Genomic DNA, 17,160 nt, shown 5'->3' on the forward strand with positions numbered 1-17,160 from the left:
TAACCTCTTTAGTCTTTCCTCATAGGGGAGCTGTTCCATTCCCTTTAGGCTACGGCAGGCAGCATCAACCTTCATTCATACTATAACTACGTGGAGGATTTTTTTTCCGTGTTTTATATCCCCTCCCAACTCACATAGCGCAGGCATTGCAGTGGCAGTCCTTGGCCATGGGCCATGTACCAGGGTTCCCTCTGTTACCCCCGCAATTACAGAACCCAAGTCCAGCCACAAAGGCGACACCATTGCAAGATAGTCGTTATCGCCCATCATATTTTATTCTTCTTTGTTTAACAGAAGAAAAACGTACGGCCTACTTTGTTGTCTTTATTGAAAAATGATTTATTGATTTTTGTTCTCTGTTTGCTGAAAATGTCTGGCGAATTCCAAATTTGCCAATGAGGAAGGCAGTATTGAAGCTCTTGCTGTGGGGCTTGCAGTCTCGTGGGACTAAAAGCACGTGTTCAAAGAGAAACTCCTTCCAGAGATTGCTTGAAAATTCGAGCTGTGTGCTTAGCCGTGGCTACTTCTTACTAACATAATCTGGCACCTTCTTTGAAGCAGGTGCGCAAGTAAATGCGGAAAGTAAGTGTGGAGATTTCAAAATGTCCCCAGCGCTATTTATTCTCTACGGCATCTAAAAGGATGCATGCTGACACCGGGATTTTATGTAAACCTTTCTTGGAGAGGTTTAGGTCCCAAGGACACACAAACTTATTTTTAGTCTTCAGGGCATGCATCCGGCTAGCACTCCTCCCATGCATGACTCTCTATCCCAAAGGCAGATCCTTTCTGTGGGGGGGAAGCGCTCGCTTGTGGCCCAGGCAATGGTTTGTTTCTCCCTGTGTGGTGTTAGATGCTACATCTCAAGGGGTGAGATGCTGAACATACCAGGCAGGACAAGGCACCTGGTGTTAAATTAAATATTTACTGCTTCTTTTAACAATTAAATTAAAGTCTGTGTATCCATAAAACTAAAACTATAGCTGATTGATGTACAGCGGTATTTTCTTCTTCTGGGTAGATGCCCTTTCTCCTAGGACAAGCAGGATGGTAGTCCTCGCAGATGGGTGACATCATCAGATGGAGCCCGGAACCCCGGCCATCGACTGCTCGCCGGTTATTTTTCATGGCGTTGTCCGGTTTTCAGCGGTGCCCCCAGTACCCGCGGACCATGTCGATTACTGATCCGCACGAGGTCTGCATTCTCTGCCTGGGGGCATTGCACAACATCAGAGGGTGTCAGCTATGCGATTAGATGACCCCCCCCCCCAAAGGCTGTAGTGCTCGGCTAGATAAAATGGAGAAGCTTTTTGGTTCTAAAATGTCTACTGCATCCACGCCAGCATCAGGGACGTCAGAACCCAGGGGCTGAGAGGAGCCTGTAGATACCTTGTCCCTCTCTACACCCCCGGCAGGATCATCCCAAGAAAGAGGAGCCGGTGATAGGCCCTCTCTGACATTGATGCTCTCAAAGGCATTTGCGTCCTTGGCACCGAGGAACGACTGGGCCGAGCATCGTGGAAAATCCTAAAAGCACAGTCATCGGTCGCCGTCAGCGCATGGCTCCAGATCCGAAGCAACCCCATGGTGAGGAGGCCCATCCTCCGATAAACCCGGGAGTCCCAGGCGTTCCCCACTGATATCAGTGCTTGGCACAGAGCCTCCTCGTCCCCCTCCATCAATCCTGGCTTCCCCGGACTTCCAGGAGGAGTTGGACCATAGGTTACAGAGTGCGGTGCCCCGAGCCTTACGGGGCATCGAACCGCCCCCAGCACTGGCCCCCATACCGGTGCCGGAGCCTGCGCCTTCTCTGTTGGCGCCCCTGCTAGAGCATCTGGATGTCCTCCTCGGTGTCTTTCCGATGCAGCCAGTGCCCAGGGGACCCTGGGTTCCCCAGAGGCCACCGATGTCCTCCTCCGGAGTGATTTCCATTATCGGGTCCTCCGAGGAGGAAGATTTACTATGGCCACCAGCACCCTTGGGTCCTTTGGTCCGCGGTCACGGTCCCCGAGCCCGTGCCTGGGACATTGGGAACCTCCTGACCATTGGTGCCTTTGCTCCCTCAAGGCCACCGGTGCCCTCAGTGCCCAAGCCAAGTGGCTTTGATGGGGCCCACCCGAGCAGGCCCCCTAGGGACCTTAGCGAAGAGGAGGACCCCTAGGACCCCTGGGGAGATACTTCGGACTCTTCTTCTGAGGACTCTGGTGACCTCCTCTCAGAGCCTTTACCACTAGATGAGAGACGCAGGTCTCCGCCAGAGGACCTCTGCTTTGCGGGATTCATCCAAGCCATGGCCAAAGCCATTCCCTTCCAGCTCCTCACAGAGGAGGACGATCGACACAAGATGCTGGAAGTTCTCCAGTTTGTCAATGCGCCAAAGGAGGTGGTGGCTGTCCCAGTCCATGAGATCAAGGAACGTCTCCTGAGGATTTGGGAACATCCGATATCAATTCCTCCAGCCAGTAGGAAGGCGGATGCCATCTATTTGGTCCAACAGGCTTTGGGATTTGAGAGGCGCCTCCTCCCTCACTAATCGGTAGGGTGGAGTCCCCTCTCAAGACCTGTTGTTCAGAGATCCTATCAGTCTGGGGATTGCGCCCAATCTGATAAAGCAGAATCGGGGCAGGCTGCACCATCTGAACCTCCGGGTGTAAGCCTTAATGGCCTGGAGGTTGAGTGCATAGTCCTTCAGTCCCTGGACCTATCTGACGACGTGTCTCAGGTGCTGGTTGCTTCCAGGAAGCCCTTCCTCGAGGAAGTCTTACCGATTGAAGTGGAGAAGGTTTTCCATCTGGTGCGAGGGACATGGCTTAGATCCATTTACCTGCCCCATTCCGAGGTTCTTGGACTATTTGTTGCACCTCTCCGAGGCTGAGCTTAAAACCACCTTGGTCAGGGGGCCATCAAGCGCAGTCAGTGCTTACCATCAAGGTGTCGTTGGCACGCCCATCTCTGTTCAGCCCATAGTAGGTTGCTTTATGCGGGGCCTGCTTCAATTGAAGCCACCCCTCCAGCCTCCTGTTGTGTCCTGGGACCTCAACGTTGTGTTAGCGTGGTTCATGTGCCCTTTTTTTGAGCCTATGTGCTCCTGCGATCTGAAGTCTTTCACTTGGAAAGTTCTATTCCTGGTGGCGATCACCTCAGCTCGCAGGGTTAGTGAGCTTCAGGCCTTGGTTACATACCTGCCCTACATGAAATTCTTTCATGATCAGGTGGTCCTCCATATGTTCCTGCCTAAGGTGGTGACCAATTTCCACCGTAATCAGTCCATTGTTCTGCCCACCTTCTTCCCAAGGCACCATTGACACCCGGGCAAATGGGCTCTACACACATTGGATTGCAAGAGGGCCTTAGCCTTCTATTTAGAATGCACAGTAGGCCACAGGCAATCTACTCAGCTCTTCATCTTTTTTGATAAGAATAGATTGGGAGTTGCGGTGGGCAAACAGACTCTGTCCAATTGGCTAGCAGATTCTATATCCTTCTGATATGCCCAAGCAGGCCTTCAGCTGGGAGGCCGGGTCATAGCTCACTCTGAGAGGGCTATGGTGGTGTCAGTGGCCACTTACAGGCAGTTCCTGTCGTTGAAATCTGCAGGGCTGCAACATGGAGTTCTCTGCACACGTTCACGGCACACCACTGCTTGGACAAGGATGGTCGGCAAGAAAGTAGTTTTAGCCAATCTGTCCTTCGCAACCTCTTCCAGGTTTAAACCCAACTTTTCCTACCTAAGGCCCTTTGTTTGGGACCAGGCTGTCCCCTGGTCTTCCCAACCGCACCGCAGTTGTTTTGGTGCCCATTGGCGCCTGTTTTTTGGTGCAGGTTGGTCATATATGTTTCCAGGAACAGCCTGTAGCTTGGCATTCACCCATCTGTGAGGACTGCCATCCTGCTTGTCCTAGGAGAAAGCAAAGTTGTTTACCTGTAACAGGTTTTTTCCTAGGACAGCAGGATGTTAGTCCTCAGGAAACCCAACCACCTCCCCTCAGAGTTGGGTTCTCCTACGTTTTATTTTATTTTTTGCTTATGAATTCTATGTTATGAGACTTAAGGGGGAACCCCGTGTGGGCGCGCACATAGTGGCTTGCTGGGCAGGCTCAGTGTGCTAGTCAAAGTTTCCCGTGCCAGGCTTCATCTAATGATATCACCCATCTGTGAGGACTAACATCCTGCTGTCCTAGGAGAATACACCTGTTACAGGTAAGCGACTCTGTTTTATCTCAGATATCCGGGTAAAGCTTCCCATGGTGATTTTAAAGTGCATAAACATTTCCCAGTGGGCCAAACGTGAATCCTGTTGGAGGAGTCCCCTCAAATATGAAAAGTCCTACCTGAGACCAGATTATTCATGGTCACCCAGCCTGTCCTAATCCCATAAGGTGGAGATCCAGTTGGAATCTCCAGAAATCTTGGTCCTTACTTCTCAGTCTTGGTGCCTGTGACTTCTCTTGCAGAAAAAATCTTTAGGAATCAGGAACTACGCTATTCCAGCCCTAGAACCCTTATGGGAAGAGGTGGGACAAAAAAACCTCCTGACAAAATAATATCCGAATACTTGCATGGCACAAAAATCTCTCAGTGGCTGTTGCTATACTGTCATTGGTGCTTGCCCTATTTAGGGAGTAGATTAGGGCTCACATATCTTCAGCCCTTTTCCTTTGTGTCCGGGGGAAGCCTTCTTCAAAGGCTGCAAAGTTTAAGCAGCCATCCCTTCTGGAAAAACAGGATATATCTTGGCCATCAGAAATGTCATGCAGTAGGTACTGTCACTGAGTAAGGCTCACAGGTCTTCAGCTCCCTTACGGGACTTCCCAAAGGGAATCGGGCAAAAATCTATCTCACAGGCAAAAAATATGAGGGAGATCCTCAGGAAAGAGTGCATGGAGAGAAGCATCCTCCAAACCAAATTTCCTGTTTAGGTAGGGAGACCTCACCAGGGAGTATAAAAACTACATCCTCACTGCTCTGAAGTTAACCGAAACTGACCCCACTGAATATTAAACTAGCTGCAGTAAATAGGCTGAGGCAACCAATCCCTGACCTCCGGCTGAAAAGGATGGAAGGCTCACAGGGATGTAAACTGTCTAAGCAGGGACCTAGAGCCATCGCTTTCGATGCATATCCAGCATGGCTCTCTGCTTCATGGCATGGGAGAAAGGCTGATACATCAAGCATTTCCAGCATAGCTCTCTGCTTCAACAGCAGGGGAATAAGAAAAGCTGAGGCTTCACGCATATCCAGAATAGCTTCAACTGCAGGGGAGAAGAAAAAAAAAAAAGATTCGCACTCACAAAGCAGGGAGTAGCTGGCTTGTTACGGCGGTTACTACCCTAAACCAAAAGGGCCTGATACTTCACTTTCAATGCATAACCAGCATGGCTCTCCGCTTCAACGGCAGGAGAGAAGAAAAACAACCAATAGGGGCTGTATGACATAGTCTGGGTAAAGGGAATAAACATGGGTGTAGCTTGCTTATTGCAGCGGTTACTACCCCTACTACCCCTAACTAATCAAGCTAGGTATTTCACTTGGATGCAGCTCCATCACTGCTCTCTATATTAATGGTGGGGGTGGAAGGGAAATAGAACCAAGAGTTAAGAGAAAAAGATAAGTATGAGAGAAAAAAATGTGTGAAGCTTGCTGGGCAGACTAGATGGGCCATTTGGTCTTCTTCTGCCGTCATTTCTATGTTTCTATGTTTCTATGTTTCTATGACCCAAGGGGGGACCACATTTATTTTTATTAAAGTTTAAGCTTTTACATCAAACACATAAAAGAAAATCATGGGTATACAGTAGAATATTGCAAAGAAAATAAAGAGGAAATTAACTGCATCTCACAAATAAGTCCACATAATTATAGAAGTAGAATTTAAAGAAAAAGCAATACAATTGGAGATAATATACATTTAACCAGCCAACCTACACATTCAGTTACTGGCAGCACTTACTTAATCTCTGTCCCAACATAGTTAAACACCACTAAGTGTGATGGATCAAAAAAAAAACTTGTTTTAATGAAAAAGTAATCAAACATTTACATGGAAATTTTAAGTAGAAAGTGGCATCTAATGCCAAAACCCTTGGTCTCAGCTAAAGGAATTGCTTCCTCCAAGCCTGTGTTACTTTAGAAACTTCAGGAAACACAGATTTTTTTTGCCCATAAAACAAAACATTTTTATTTCTAAAATATTTCTGAAAAATTAAATCTTTATCCTGTTCTGCCACAAAAGATACCAACAAGGTTGCCCTTATTGGAATATCATTGAGGATTTTAGAAAATCTGTCAAATTGGGGCTATCAGGTATTAAAATATCTATATCCCCTTCATTACCTTTCTCCGACAACAAGCAGGATGGCAGTCCTCACACATGGGTGACATCATCGGATGGAGCCTGGCATGGAAAACTTACGTCAAAGTTTCTAGAACTTTGACTGAGAATCTCTGAAGATACCATGCATCCACGTGGGGTCCCCTCAAATCTGGTTTTTTTCCACAGAGCCTAGTAGGCTGCGGCATTGAGTCTCTCTCTCTCTTAAACTTCTTTGAAGTTTTTCTTTTTTCATATGTTTGTGTATTATTAAAAATGTTCTCAGTATTGACACAGGATCCTCCCGGTTCTCCCCTTAGTGTCTTTAGCCAGGGTATTTGGCATTTAAGTAGATTTTCTTTCACTGTCATTACCCCAGGTGGTAGTTCCTTCGGTGTCCACTACCCATTGTAGGCCGCTGCCATTGAGTTCGATTTTGTGTCCCTTTTGTTTCAAGTTGGCATGATCACATCCGGGTTTAAGCCATACCCTCTATGCTCAAAGACTGTCGTTCATGGACCACCATGATGGATGTATCCTCTACCTGGGGGCATCACACAATGTCCAGGGTTGCAGCAATTGCACCCAAATGACCCCAGAAGGAAGTAAGATCCAGCTCGATAAGATGGAACAAATATTTAGGTTGGAGAAGGCTGGTCCAACACCAATGGCATTGGAGGCATTATCACTGAGGAATCATGGAGCCACATTGGTGAACACTAGGGCATCAACATCAGTGGGTTCGACAATTCTATCAGTGTAGGTGACTGCCAGAGATAGGCTATCAGCTGCCTCATCCAGGTCAAAAACATCAGGTTTGTTGGCACCAGGAATGCATCGAAGCCAAGGAAGCATTGGCATCAGTCTCTGTCAATGAACGGTGCTGTGCATGGGAATGCACCAGCTTCAGCTGTGATGCCCCCAAAGCACCCCCGTGATGAGAGTCAAGCCTCCATCGATACCCAGGTATGAAATGGCCTTCACCGACTCTGATAACCACCACTGATCTTGTTGGTTCCAAAGAGGATGTGGCTACACCATCTGGATCCCAGTCAGTCTTGGCATTGGCACTCTTCAAGAAGGAGTTGGAGAGGCGCATGCAGGGGCACTGATGGCACCAGAACCAGCACCATCCATCCTTGAGCTGCTGTTGGAATCCCTGCATGTGCTCATTGGAGTGTTACCACTGCAGCCTGTGTCAGTTCCCGGGGCAGCATCAATGATGGGTGGGACTTTGGTGGCGCTACCAGCCAATCTGGTGCTAGTCCACAGTTCCTTGGAGGAGGAAACTCCTCAGGGGACTGGAGCAACACTGGGGCCTGAGCCCCCATGGCCAATTGACTCAGTTCCCATTCCACTGGCTGAGCACCTAGGGCCCCATCCTTATCTTCAGGTAGTGAAGACAAGGACCCATATGACCCCTGTGGGGATGATGACTCATGAGTCTCTGATGACTCATCAATGGTCTCCCCTTTGACCCATCTCCTCCCACTGACAGAAGGAAGTCTCCTCTGGAAGACCTCTCCCTCGAAGGATTTGTTAGTGTGATGGCAGAGACCATCCTATTTCAGTTACAGATTGAGGAAGATCCCCGATACAAGATGTTGGATATCCTCCAGTACGTGGTGCTTCCTAAGGAGATCGTGCCAGTCCCAGTGCATGTGATCCTTGTGGAGCTACTGATGAGGATGTGGGAATACCCCTTCTCAGTTCCTTCCATTAATAAGAAGGTGGACGCATTTTATCTCATCCAGAAGGCTCTCTGATTCAACAAGCGTCAGCTACTGCAGCAATCTGTTATGGTCAAATCCACTCTCAAAAAGGCCAAGCACACTCAGAACCATTCCTCATTGTCCCTGGGAAGGATCAGAGGGCCACAGATGCTCTTGGGAGGAATGTTTTTCAGGGCACCATGCTTATTGCCTGCATAGTGGCCTATCAGCTCTATATGAGGCAGTATATGCAGGACATCTATATGCAGGTGCAGGACGTGGCTGAGCAGTTGCCTCAACAACAGCAAGATGCTCTCCAGTCACTGGAGCATAAGGGCCTGGAGTGCAGAAAACACAGGGTCCAGTGACCTATGATGTTTTTGAGACAGCATCGAGGGTCTCTGCAGCTGGAATCAGCAACCATTTAACCATCTGGCTGATGGTATCGATCTACATCAGGAAGTGCAGGACTAACTTGCTGATATGTCATGCACTGGAGAGAATCTCTTTGGATATAAAGCGAAGGACGTGATGGCTCAGATGCAGGAACACCTTGCAATTCTTCAACAATTCTCTGCTGGCACCCAGGACCCATCCTCCTCTGCTAGGAGGTCTTCAAGGATTGACCAGAGGAAGTCTTTCTTCTTCCTGAAGAGATACTATCCTCTACCTCCTCGACCCTCTTAATAGCAGCAGAACCCTCATGGCCATCCCAGACAGCAGAGGGCCCCAAAGCCCCACCGGCATCCCAGTCAATGCCCTGGACAGGGTTTTGACTGGATTGGATGGAGCATAGCTAAGTCCACTGTACCAGGGGTGATGGGACCCCCAGTCGGGGAAAGCTGAGGTTCTACACGAACCGGTGGCCCAGCATAACCTTTGACCAGAAGGTCCTGCCCATCATCTGTGGAGGGTACAAATTAAATCTTTTGAGTACCCTGCCAAATTGTCCCCCAAGCCCCTATTGGAGGCTGTAGAGCATCAGGAAGTACTCCTTGTGGAATTCTCCTCCCTCTTAATGGCCAGAGCGGTCGAGCCCACTCCAACAGGGCAAAAAGGGTGGGGATTCTCAGTACTTCTGGATTCCAAAGAAAACAGGAGGAGCCATCCTAGACCTAAGGGCCCTGAACAAGTTCCTCAAATGGGAAAAGTTCAGTTTCCCTGGGCACTGTGATTCCCTTATTAGAAAAAGGGGCCTGGCTATGCTCTCTTGATTTGAAGGATGCATATACCCACATCAAGATCTTCCAGAGAAACAGGAAGTATCTCAGATTTGTAGTAAGGAAACAGCACTTCCAGTGCTACATTTTGTTGTTTGAGCTAGCATCAGCTCCACATGTTTTTACAAAATGCCTAGCCATGGTGGCAACACACCTGCACAGACTGGGAATCCATATTTTCCCTTACCTGGACGATTGGCTGGTCAAGAGCACCTGTCAGGCAGGGGCCAAAGAATCCATGCATTTGACCATCTGGGTGTTGGGGTCACTAGGGTTTGTCACCAACTTTCCGAAGACCCATCTCAGCCCATCACGACAATTGGACTTTATGATGTGGCAAAGGGCCATCAACTTGATGACCATCACAGCAGAGATTCAAGAGAGCCAGCAGATCTTAGTGTGGCACGTGGCCACTCCGTACACATCACTCCCTGGGAAAGATACATATGCAGAGAGCCCATTGGACACTATGATCCCAGTGGCACCAGGCCACTCGAGGGCTTTGGGACTGCATCAGGATCACCCCATCTCTCCGGAACATAGTAATGAGGGCAGAAAAAGACCAATGGTCCTTCCAGTCTGCTCAGCAACTGACACTCTGTGCAGGCTACCCCCATGTTTCTCTTAAGGGTAGTAACTGCCGCTCTGTGCAGTTATTCTAAGATTTGTAACCCATAAAAATTTCAGCTAACAACATTTTTTATTGGGAGATGAGCTTTCTTGAAAATTCAGACAGTGCTGCTTGGTGTGCTTTGCTTATGGACTTTGCCGTAGAAGGAGTCCTGTGCTTTTTCCCTTATGTCTGTGTATCAGTACCCCAGACCGTAGAAGTCGGGGCCCTCTTGATTGTTTTCTGAATCCAATTCTCCTTTTCCCCCTGCCGTCGAAGCAGGGAGCAATATTGCTTTTGCATTAACAGCATCAAGGCTTATTGATTAAGGATAGCAATCTCCAAGCGTTCTGTTATAGGTAGTAACTGCCCACCAGTATATTACCTCTTTACACGCTTTCTTCATTTCCTTTCGGATGAGGCCAAAGAAGCAGTCCTATGCTGCCCTCATGTTTGCATATCAGTATTTACATGCACATCTTATAGCCAAGCCCCGAAACAGCCAGACCCAACTCAGACCATACCCACACTGCGCTACTTTGTGAAATCGAGTGAGATGTGTTCGCAACGGCTTTTAGAATTCAGTTGGCTCATGTAAGCCCGACTTGTGCGTACTTCCTCTAATTTATGCGCATGCTGGGCTTTTAAAATTCATCTCTAAGACTTCATTTGCCTCATAGGCAGGCGTGGGGGAGTGAGGAGTCCTCTATTTTGTATCCTCCCCTTCTCAACTCAACCCTACTATTGTAGTGACAGTCTTCGACTGAGAGCCACTAACCCTGAACCCAGCTAACTTGGAGCCTAAGTCCAGACACTAGGTGTTGTCATATTTTGCAAATTTTGTACAACCGGGGTTTTTAAAAAAATGGCACAATGAAAAAAAAAAACCTTGGACCCAGGTAACTTGGACCCTAAGTCCAGACACTAGGTGTTTTCATATTTTGCAAATTTTGTACAACTGGGGTTCTAAAAAAATTGGCAGAATGAAAAAAAAATACCTTTGTGTAAACAAGCTTTTACAATTCTGTGGGTTTTATTTTCCCCATTTTTGCCCAGTTCTTAAATATGGCCCAACATCTGATGCAAACTTATATGCTTTAGATCTTAGTTGTTTAGTACGTTAGATAGGATGTCTACAGTATGTTTATTTTGACTGCAGGTGAGCTGTTTGATAAACATGCAAGCTCGCATCACTCCTTGTTTAACACAGAGACAGCTGTGAACCCCAAATCGACCCTGAGGCGGAGACGGACCATTATTGGATTTCCTAATCTTTCCCTACAGGACCAAGGTGACAACAGTTGAGCAACTTAAGCCACTTACACTGTGCAGAGGGTGAAACAATTATGAATTGAAATATACAGAAGGCTATTTTCTGTGTCCCCCACCTCCCCCATCCCCTCCCCATACACACCCACGGAGCTTGCAGACCTGCAAGGTGATTTTCAAAGGGGAACTACCTGGACTGTTTTCCTTTGAACATTTCCTTTTGCCAGAACTGGGGTTACATAAGTACCCACAGAGTTTGCAGGTGCAAATTCTCCTGCAGGAAGTATGGGTGGGCAGTTAAAAGTAAACTTCCCATGTGTATTTTGCCGGGGCGTCCTCACCCCCACTCCTAGCACTGTCTATTTTCCCCTGCACAGATTGGGGGCATGGGGAGGGGGTAGGAATTTGAAAAGGACTTGCTTTATGTGGGTAAACATCCATTTAGCCATGGGAAATTCCTATTAAAATTGCAATGTATTACCTTATCTATTGGTAGGTTTGGGAGTGTACAGTGATTAGCCTTTATCCAAGAGCAAAATGTTTTGCAGAAGGAAAAGACACACAATGTTATAGTAAGCAAGTCTAGTCCTTAACCTAAACTGGGGACTGTTCAGTTGACATTGTGGTTTAAAAGGGCCTCAAAAGCTTTTAGGCTTGATCTAGAAGAGCTCTTAAGGTATGCATGGGGAATTCTCAATCAGTCTGGGCTTATTCATGTAAGGAACAACCAACATGAGAGTGTCATTTTTTTATTTTTTTATGTAAAGTGCCCTAATATTTTATGCTAAATAGCAACATTGCAAATAAAATATAGATACCATAATTAGGAATATTACTTAAGAGTAAAATTAAAACACAAGTACAGATTCACTAGCAGTATTTGGTAAAGAATATCTGGATTATAATGTTAGGATGTTAACTTAATTTACTATAAAGACTATAATCATTATTGTGATAAGTCTGATAATTGATAAGCTGCTTAAACATTTTAATGTATTTATACACTTTCACATATAACTAACTAGAAGAGAAAAACTGCACATTAGGTAACTGGGTGAAATTTTTCTGTGCTCAGAATGCCCCATTCATTCATTTATTGTATGCAAAAGGCATTCACAGTGGATATTATGCAATGGCATATGTTTTTGAGCAGCAATACATATTGATTGTCACTTTGAAAGTAATATGCTATATTAAATCAAGTTTTTTGAAGGCCAGTTTTCTCAATGGACCTTTGGGTGTATTAAATTGTGTTACATAGCAATAACCCTGTCACAAAATATTATGACAAGTTTGCAGTCGAGTCATGTTGCTTCTGTGCTTTATAAAAAATTAAAGATATATTGACAGGTGTAAAGGGAAACAATGCCAAAAGCTAGGTCTCTGGTTCCTGCAGCAGAGCAGTAATGAAAGAAAAAAAACAACAACTATGGCATAACAGTAAAACAGGAGATTTGATAGAATAGGAGCACACTTTATTGGCACAATAATGTAACTTAATGCACTCAATAGCAGAGGTGGGAAGACTCAGTGGCATAGTATTCATGTTAAAATACTAGCAGTATAAATTTATTGTTCTGTCTGGAAACTTGTGGTGGAATGCTCTATTTCTGTAAAATCCTGAAAATGAAATAGCAATAAATGTGATTTTGTTGTGCTTAGTTCATGATTTTCTGGCATTTAATAGGTTTCCAGCAGAGCTTGCCCTCAAAGCTTTGATTTAATGTGACTGTTGTTGCACTTCCATTGATATGTAGCATAATATACAGTAGCTAAACTGTTTGTTTTTACCACAGGTAATAGTAATGGGCCAACATCCAGCCAGCACTCTACAGCCGTAGTGGAGGCGCCATCAAGCTGTTTCATCTCTGAAGTCGCTCATGGAAGAAATTCATTAGGTCAGGGGACTGCACACCATCCTTTCCCTCCACCATTAAGAAAGACATATAGTGACCTAGGTCAAAGTGTGCAAGCACGGTTTCACCGGTCACCTACCAAGATGGATAGCGCAGGAATGGTCTATGCCAGTCCTTCCTGCAACGGTGAAAAGGATTCAGCATTTTCCCCAAGTTGGCAGGGGAACTCCTTTAGTTATATGACACCATCAAGCCCGGTTCTGGATTCAAATAATCAAGCTAATGAAAGCAGGAAATGTTCTTCACAGTGTAAATCTAGGGTACCTTTAAGCATGGCTTCACCTGTTGATTATGAAGATGGAAGTTCCTTTTTTGAGGCAAAGGATGACCAGCTAAAAAGCAACAGAGCTGATTTGACACCCACAGCAGAAAACCCAAGACTGGACCCGGTGTCTTATCTCCCCAGTCACTTAGAAGAACAGGAGCCACCAAATTTGCAGGCTAATACAGATGACTGTATATTCCGCGAGAGATCACTTTCTATGCCCACAGACTCGGGTTCTCTTTCCTCAGTAGACATCATGTACACTGAGAACCGGCGGGGCAGTGGAAATTATGCACTGAATTATCCTAGTGGGAGCTCAGATGGCAGCGCAAGCACAGAAAACGTTTCCATAGGCAATGAACAGGAAAACCGCCAAAGACAAAGGACTCGCAGCATCTCCCTCAAGAAGGCCAAGAAAAAGCCATCACCACCAATGCGCAGTGTCTCTTTGATCAAAGATGGAAATGTCCAGAAATTGGAGACCAGTACCTCACTGTCAAAAGATCAGAGACCTAAAAGCCTTTGCATCCCTTTAGACCACCAAAGGGAAAATCATATCCACATGTATGCCCAGGGTAACACAACAATACCTATTCCAAAAGACACTGAAAATATGCATTTTTCACATCACTGGTATCTCACTGAATGGAAGTCCAATGATCCATACAGGTCATTATCCAGTTCTAGTACTGCAACAGGTACAACTGTGATTGAATGTACCAAAACATGTGAAAGTTCTGAGTCACTTGATTCTCCATCTGTGTCCAGGGCCACAACACCTTCCCAGTTTTCTACTGAGCCTGATTCAAAGATATCTTCTCCAGGAAGACCTCCTGGACTGATGTCACCGTCTAGTGGTTATTCCAGCCAGTCAGAGACTCCAACACCAACAATTCCAGTATCCTTCATTTTAGGACATTCTCCACACCAAACCAAGGTGAGACCATTGGTACCCGAAAGGAAGTCATCACTGCCTGCAACCTCACCAATGGAGAGGAGTCCTAAATCCAGATTGCCATTTGAGTTGCCAGTGACTCCTCCAACACATTTGGATCTATCAGGACTAAGAAAGTCATCAAAGGGTAAAATTAAAGCAAGTAGACATCATTCTGACTCCACTTTTGGATTCAAGCTTAGTCAGAAAACTAGTCCAATTCAACCCCTAATGCCTATGGTCACGCAGTCAGATCTGAGATCAGTTCGTCTACGATCTGTCAGCAAATCAGAACCTGAAGATAATGCTGATGGCTTAGATCCCCCTGATGAACAGATTGATGAAGCCTTCCCCCTTATGGAAAAAAAAGTGAAGCCACCAGTTGCAGAGAAACCACCATTGTCCAAAAGGCGTCCAAACCTCATCAGGTCACCTAATGTATCACAAGATTCTGTTATGACTTTGCCCATCACACCACTGACTCCTGGCCCGAACGCAAAAGAGAAGGTGCCACCCCAAGACATATACATGGTGATCAGGAAAACAAAACATAAGAAAAACTTTGATTCAGGAAACCCAGCTGAGTCAGTGTCTCTCGTGGGGCCATCATCACCTCCACAGAGTTCCCTCAGGAGAGTTCCCTCAGGGCTGAGACAAGTTTCTCAGGGCAAGGAAGAGGGTGAAGAGAACTTCAAACTGAAACCGCTGCCAGAAAGAATTACCATCCAAGGTCTGGGAGACATGGAGAAAAAAAAAGGAAAGATCCCACCTCCAATTCCTAAAAAACCCAGTTTGTTGTACCTTCCGCTTGCAATACCACCACCCAATCCAGTTCCCAGCACACCAGATCAGAGGTTAACTCCCAGCCCTGTAATCACAGTAGGCACAGACTCCACCTGCTTTCCAGCAATCAATGACTTCCACTCATCTGATGTAAGAGAAAATAATTCCCATGTGCAAGCAGAAAGTCACAGCATGTCTCTTGGTAATATTTCAGGTCAGTATTATTTTCCTGAATGGTATTATTTTCTAATGGTACCTAGTTATTTAATTATAATAAAGAGGAAAATTGCCCCACACTTGCATTGCTGGTATGTAAATTGAGCTCTGCCCCTGTTCCTCCTTGTATTCTCCAGCTCCACTCTTCTCTCTTTATGGAAATTGAGCTCCACCCTCTCTCTGGTTGTACTCTCCAGCTCTGCCTCTTTCTGTCTGAATAGCCAATCCACTCTACCGCACATCTCGGTTACACACTTCTTACACTGGACAGTATTTCCCCAACCTTGGATGGGCTTTTACTGCTAGTATATTTATATTTACATGCTGCATAATTTGTTTAATTATAGTAGTCTTTACTGAGAGGGTGACAGATGCTTGAAATAATGTACTAGCAAAGGTGGTGAAAACAATCACTGTCACGGGATTCAAGCATGCTTGAGACAGATAAAGAGAATAGGGACAGATAGGAATAGGGTTGGAGGATTGCAGTATTGATTGCAGTATTGAAAACAACCAAGAGCAGAGACAGGGGGAAAGATAATGAGAAAACAAAGAAGCATGACCTAGTAACACCACAGAACATGGGAAAGCCAGGTTGGAACCAGCAGGCTACAACTATCCGACAACCAACTGGGACTGTGTCAGCAAGTAGGTGAGTTTTGTCCAGTAAGGCCATGGGGATCTAAGCAGCTTATACCTGGTGAATAGATCAACAGGCTTACTAGCAGGCCCATACAGTAAACTCCGCGGGAGAGCCTGCGCGCCGAGGCGAGTGCCCGCTCTCCCAATGTGCGCGCAGGCCACTCTCCTGGGTGAGAGATTCAGTATTTAAATTAGGGCCCGCGCTAATAAGGAGGTGCTAGGCACACTAGCGCTTTCCTAGCGCCTCCTTATTGGTGGAAGCGGCGGCTGTCAGTGGGTCTGACAGCCGACGCTTAATTTTACCAGCGTCTGTTGTCGAACACGCTGACAGCCACAGGTTTGGAACACGGACGCCAGCAAAATTGAGCGTCTGTTTTCCAACCCGCGGGCTGCGGGCAGATTTTTTTTTTTGGGAGGGTGTACAGAAAAGCAGTTTTTTCTGCTTTTCTGTACACTTGCCCGGTGCTGTCTGAAATTAACTCCTGCCTTTCTGAGGCCAAACGGGGGTTAATGTTGTGCTCGGCCGAGCATGTCGATCTGTACTGGCCTGTAGTAAGGTTATTGAGAAACTTGATGATCAGACATGGGGAAAGGAGCGGGGTGTTCGATTAAATATAGGAATTTGTAAGTACATCTACTCAAGACAGTAGAGAATCAATGAGAAATAAAATCTGACTTGGATGAGGAGTCATATCCTACACGTGGTCAAGCTTCTATAGGTACCAGCTGATACATATTCTTAGTAGTATAGACTGGAATAACTGGATAGACTGGATGAATCAGTTAGTTTTTATCTGCCCTTATCTACTATCTGCCTGTGCTAAGACTTTACATTTATTATTATTATCTCAGTTTTAAAGATGAGTAAGAGATTTTTCTTGCAGTTCGTTGCCTCAGGTACAAACTTAGGGCCTGATTTACTAAGGCTTTTCTCCCATTCTGTCTCTATGGAAAAAATGCTCAGTAAATGAGGCCCTTAGATGCTGAGCCCTCTGGGGATAGGGACATTCCTACAGTACCTAATGTAATCCAATTTGAAGTGCCTGAAAGGAAGAATATGAACACAAATAAGCCAGATTTATAGTATTCTCCTAGGACAAGCAGGATGGTAGTCCTCACACATGGGTGACATCATCAGATGGAGCCCGGCATGGAAAACTTATGTCAAAGTTTCTAGAAAATTTGAGTGGCACACTGAGCATGCCCAGGATGCAACTATTCCCATGTCCACATGGGGGTCCATCTTCAGTCTCTTCTTTTCCATGGAGCTATTATCTCATGAT

The 17,160-nt window shown here is 46.1% G+C and overlaps 1 protein-coding gene across 5 annotated transcripts in view; it reads left to right on the forward strand.

Moving 5' to 3' along the window:
* NHSL2 (NHS like 2) overlaps nucleotides 1-17,160 on the forward strand; it is a 540,965-nt gene that overhangs the window by 477,723 nt on the left and 46,082 nt on the right. For 4 of the 5 annotated variants that reach the window (XM_029607539.1, XM_029607540.1, XM_029607543.1 and 1 more), the window contains exons 5-6: nucleotides 11,012-11,143; nucleotides 12,918-15,233. In XM_029607539.1, the coding sequence (XP_029463399.1) occupies nucleotides 11,012-11,143; nucleotides 12,918-15,233 (2,448 nt within the window). The remainder of the gene's footprint in view (nucleotides 1-11,011; nucleotides 11,144-12,917; nucleotides 15,234-17,160) is intronic. The other variant, XM_029607541.1, reaches the window with a different exon arrangement.

The sequence above is a fragment of the Rhinatrema bivittatum genome, chromosome 6, assembly GCF_901001135.1.
Source record: "Rhinatrema bivittatum chromosome 6, aRhiBiv1.1, whole genome shotgun sequence".
In the NCBI taxonomy this organism is placed as follows: Eukaryota; Metazoa; Chordata; class Amphibia; order Gymnophiona; family Rhinatrematidae; genus Rhinatrema; species Rhinatrema bivittatum.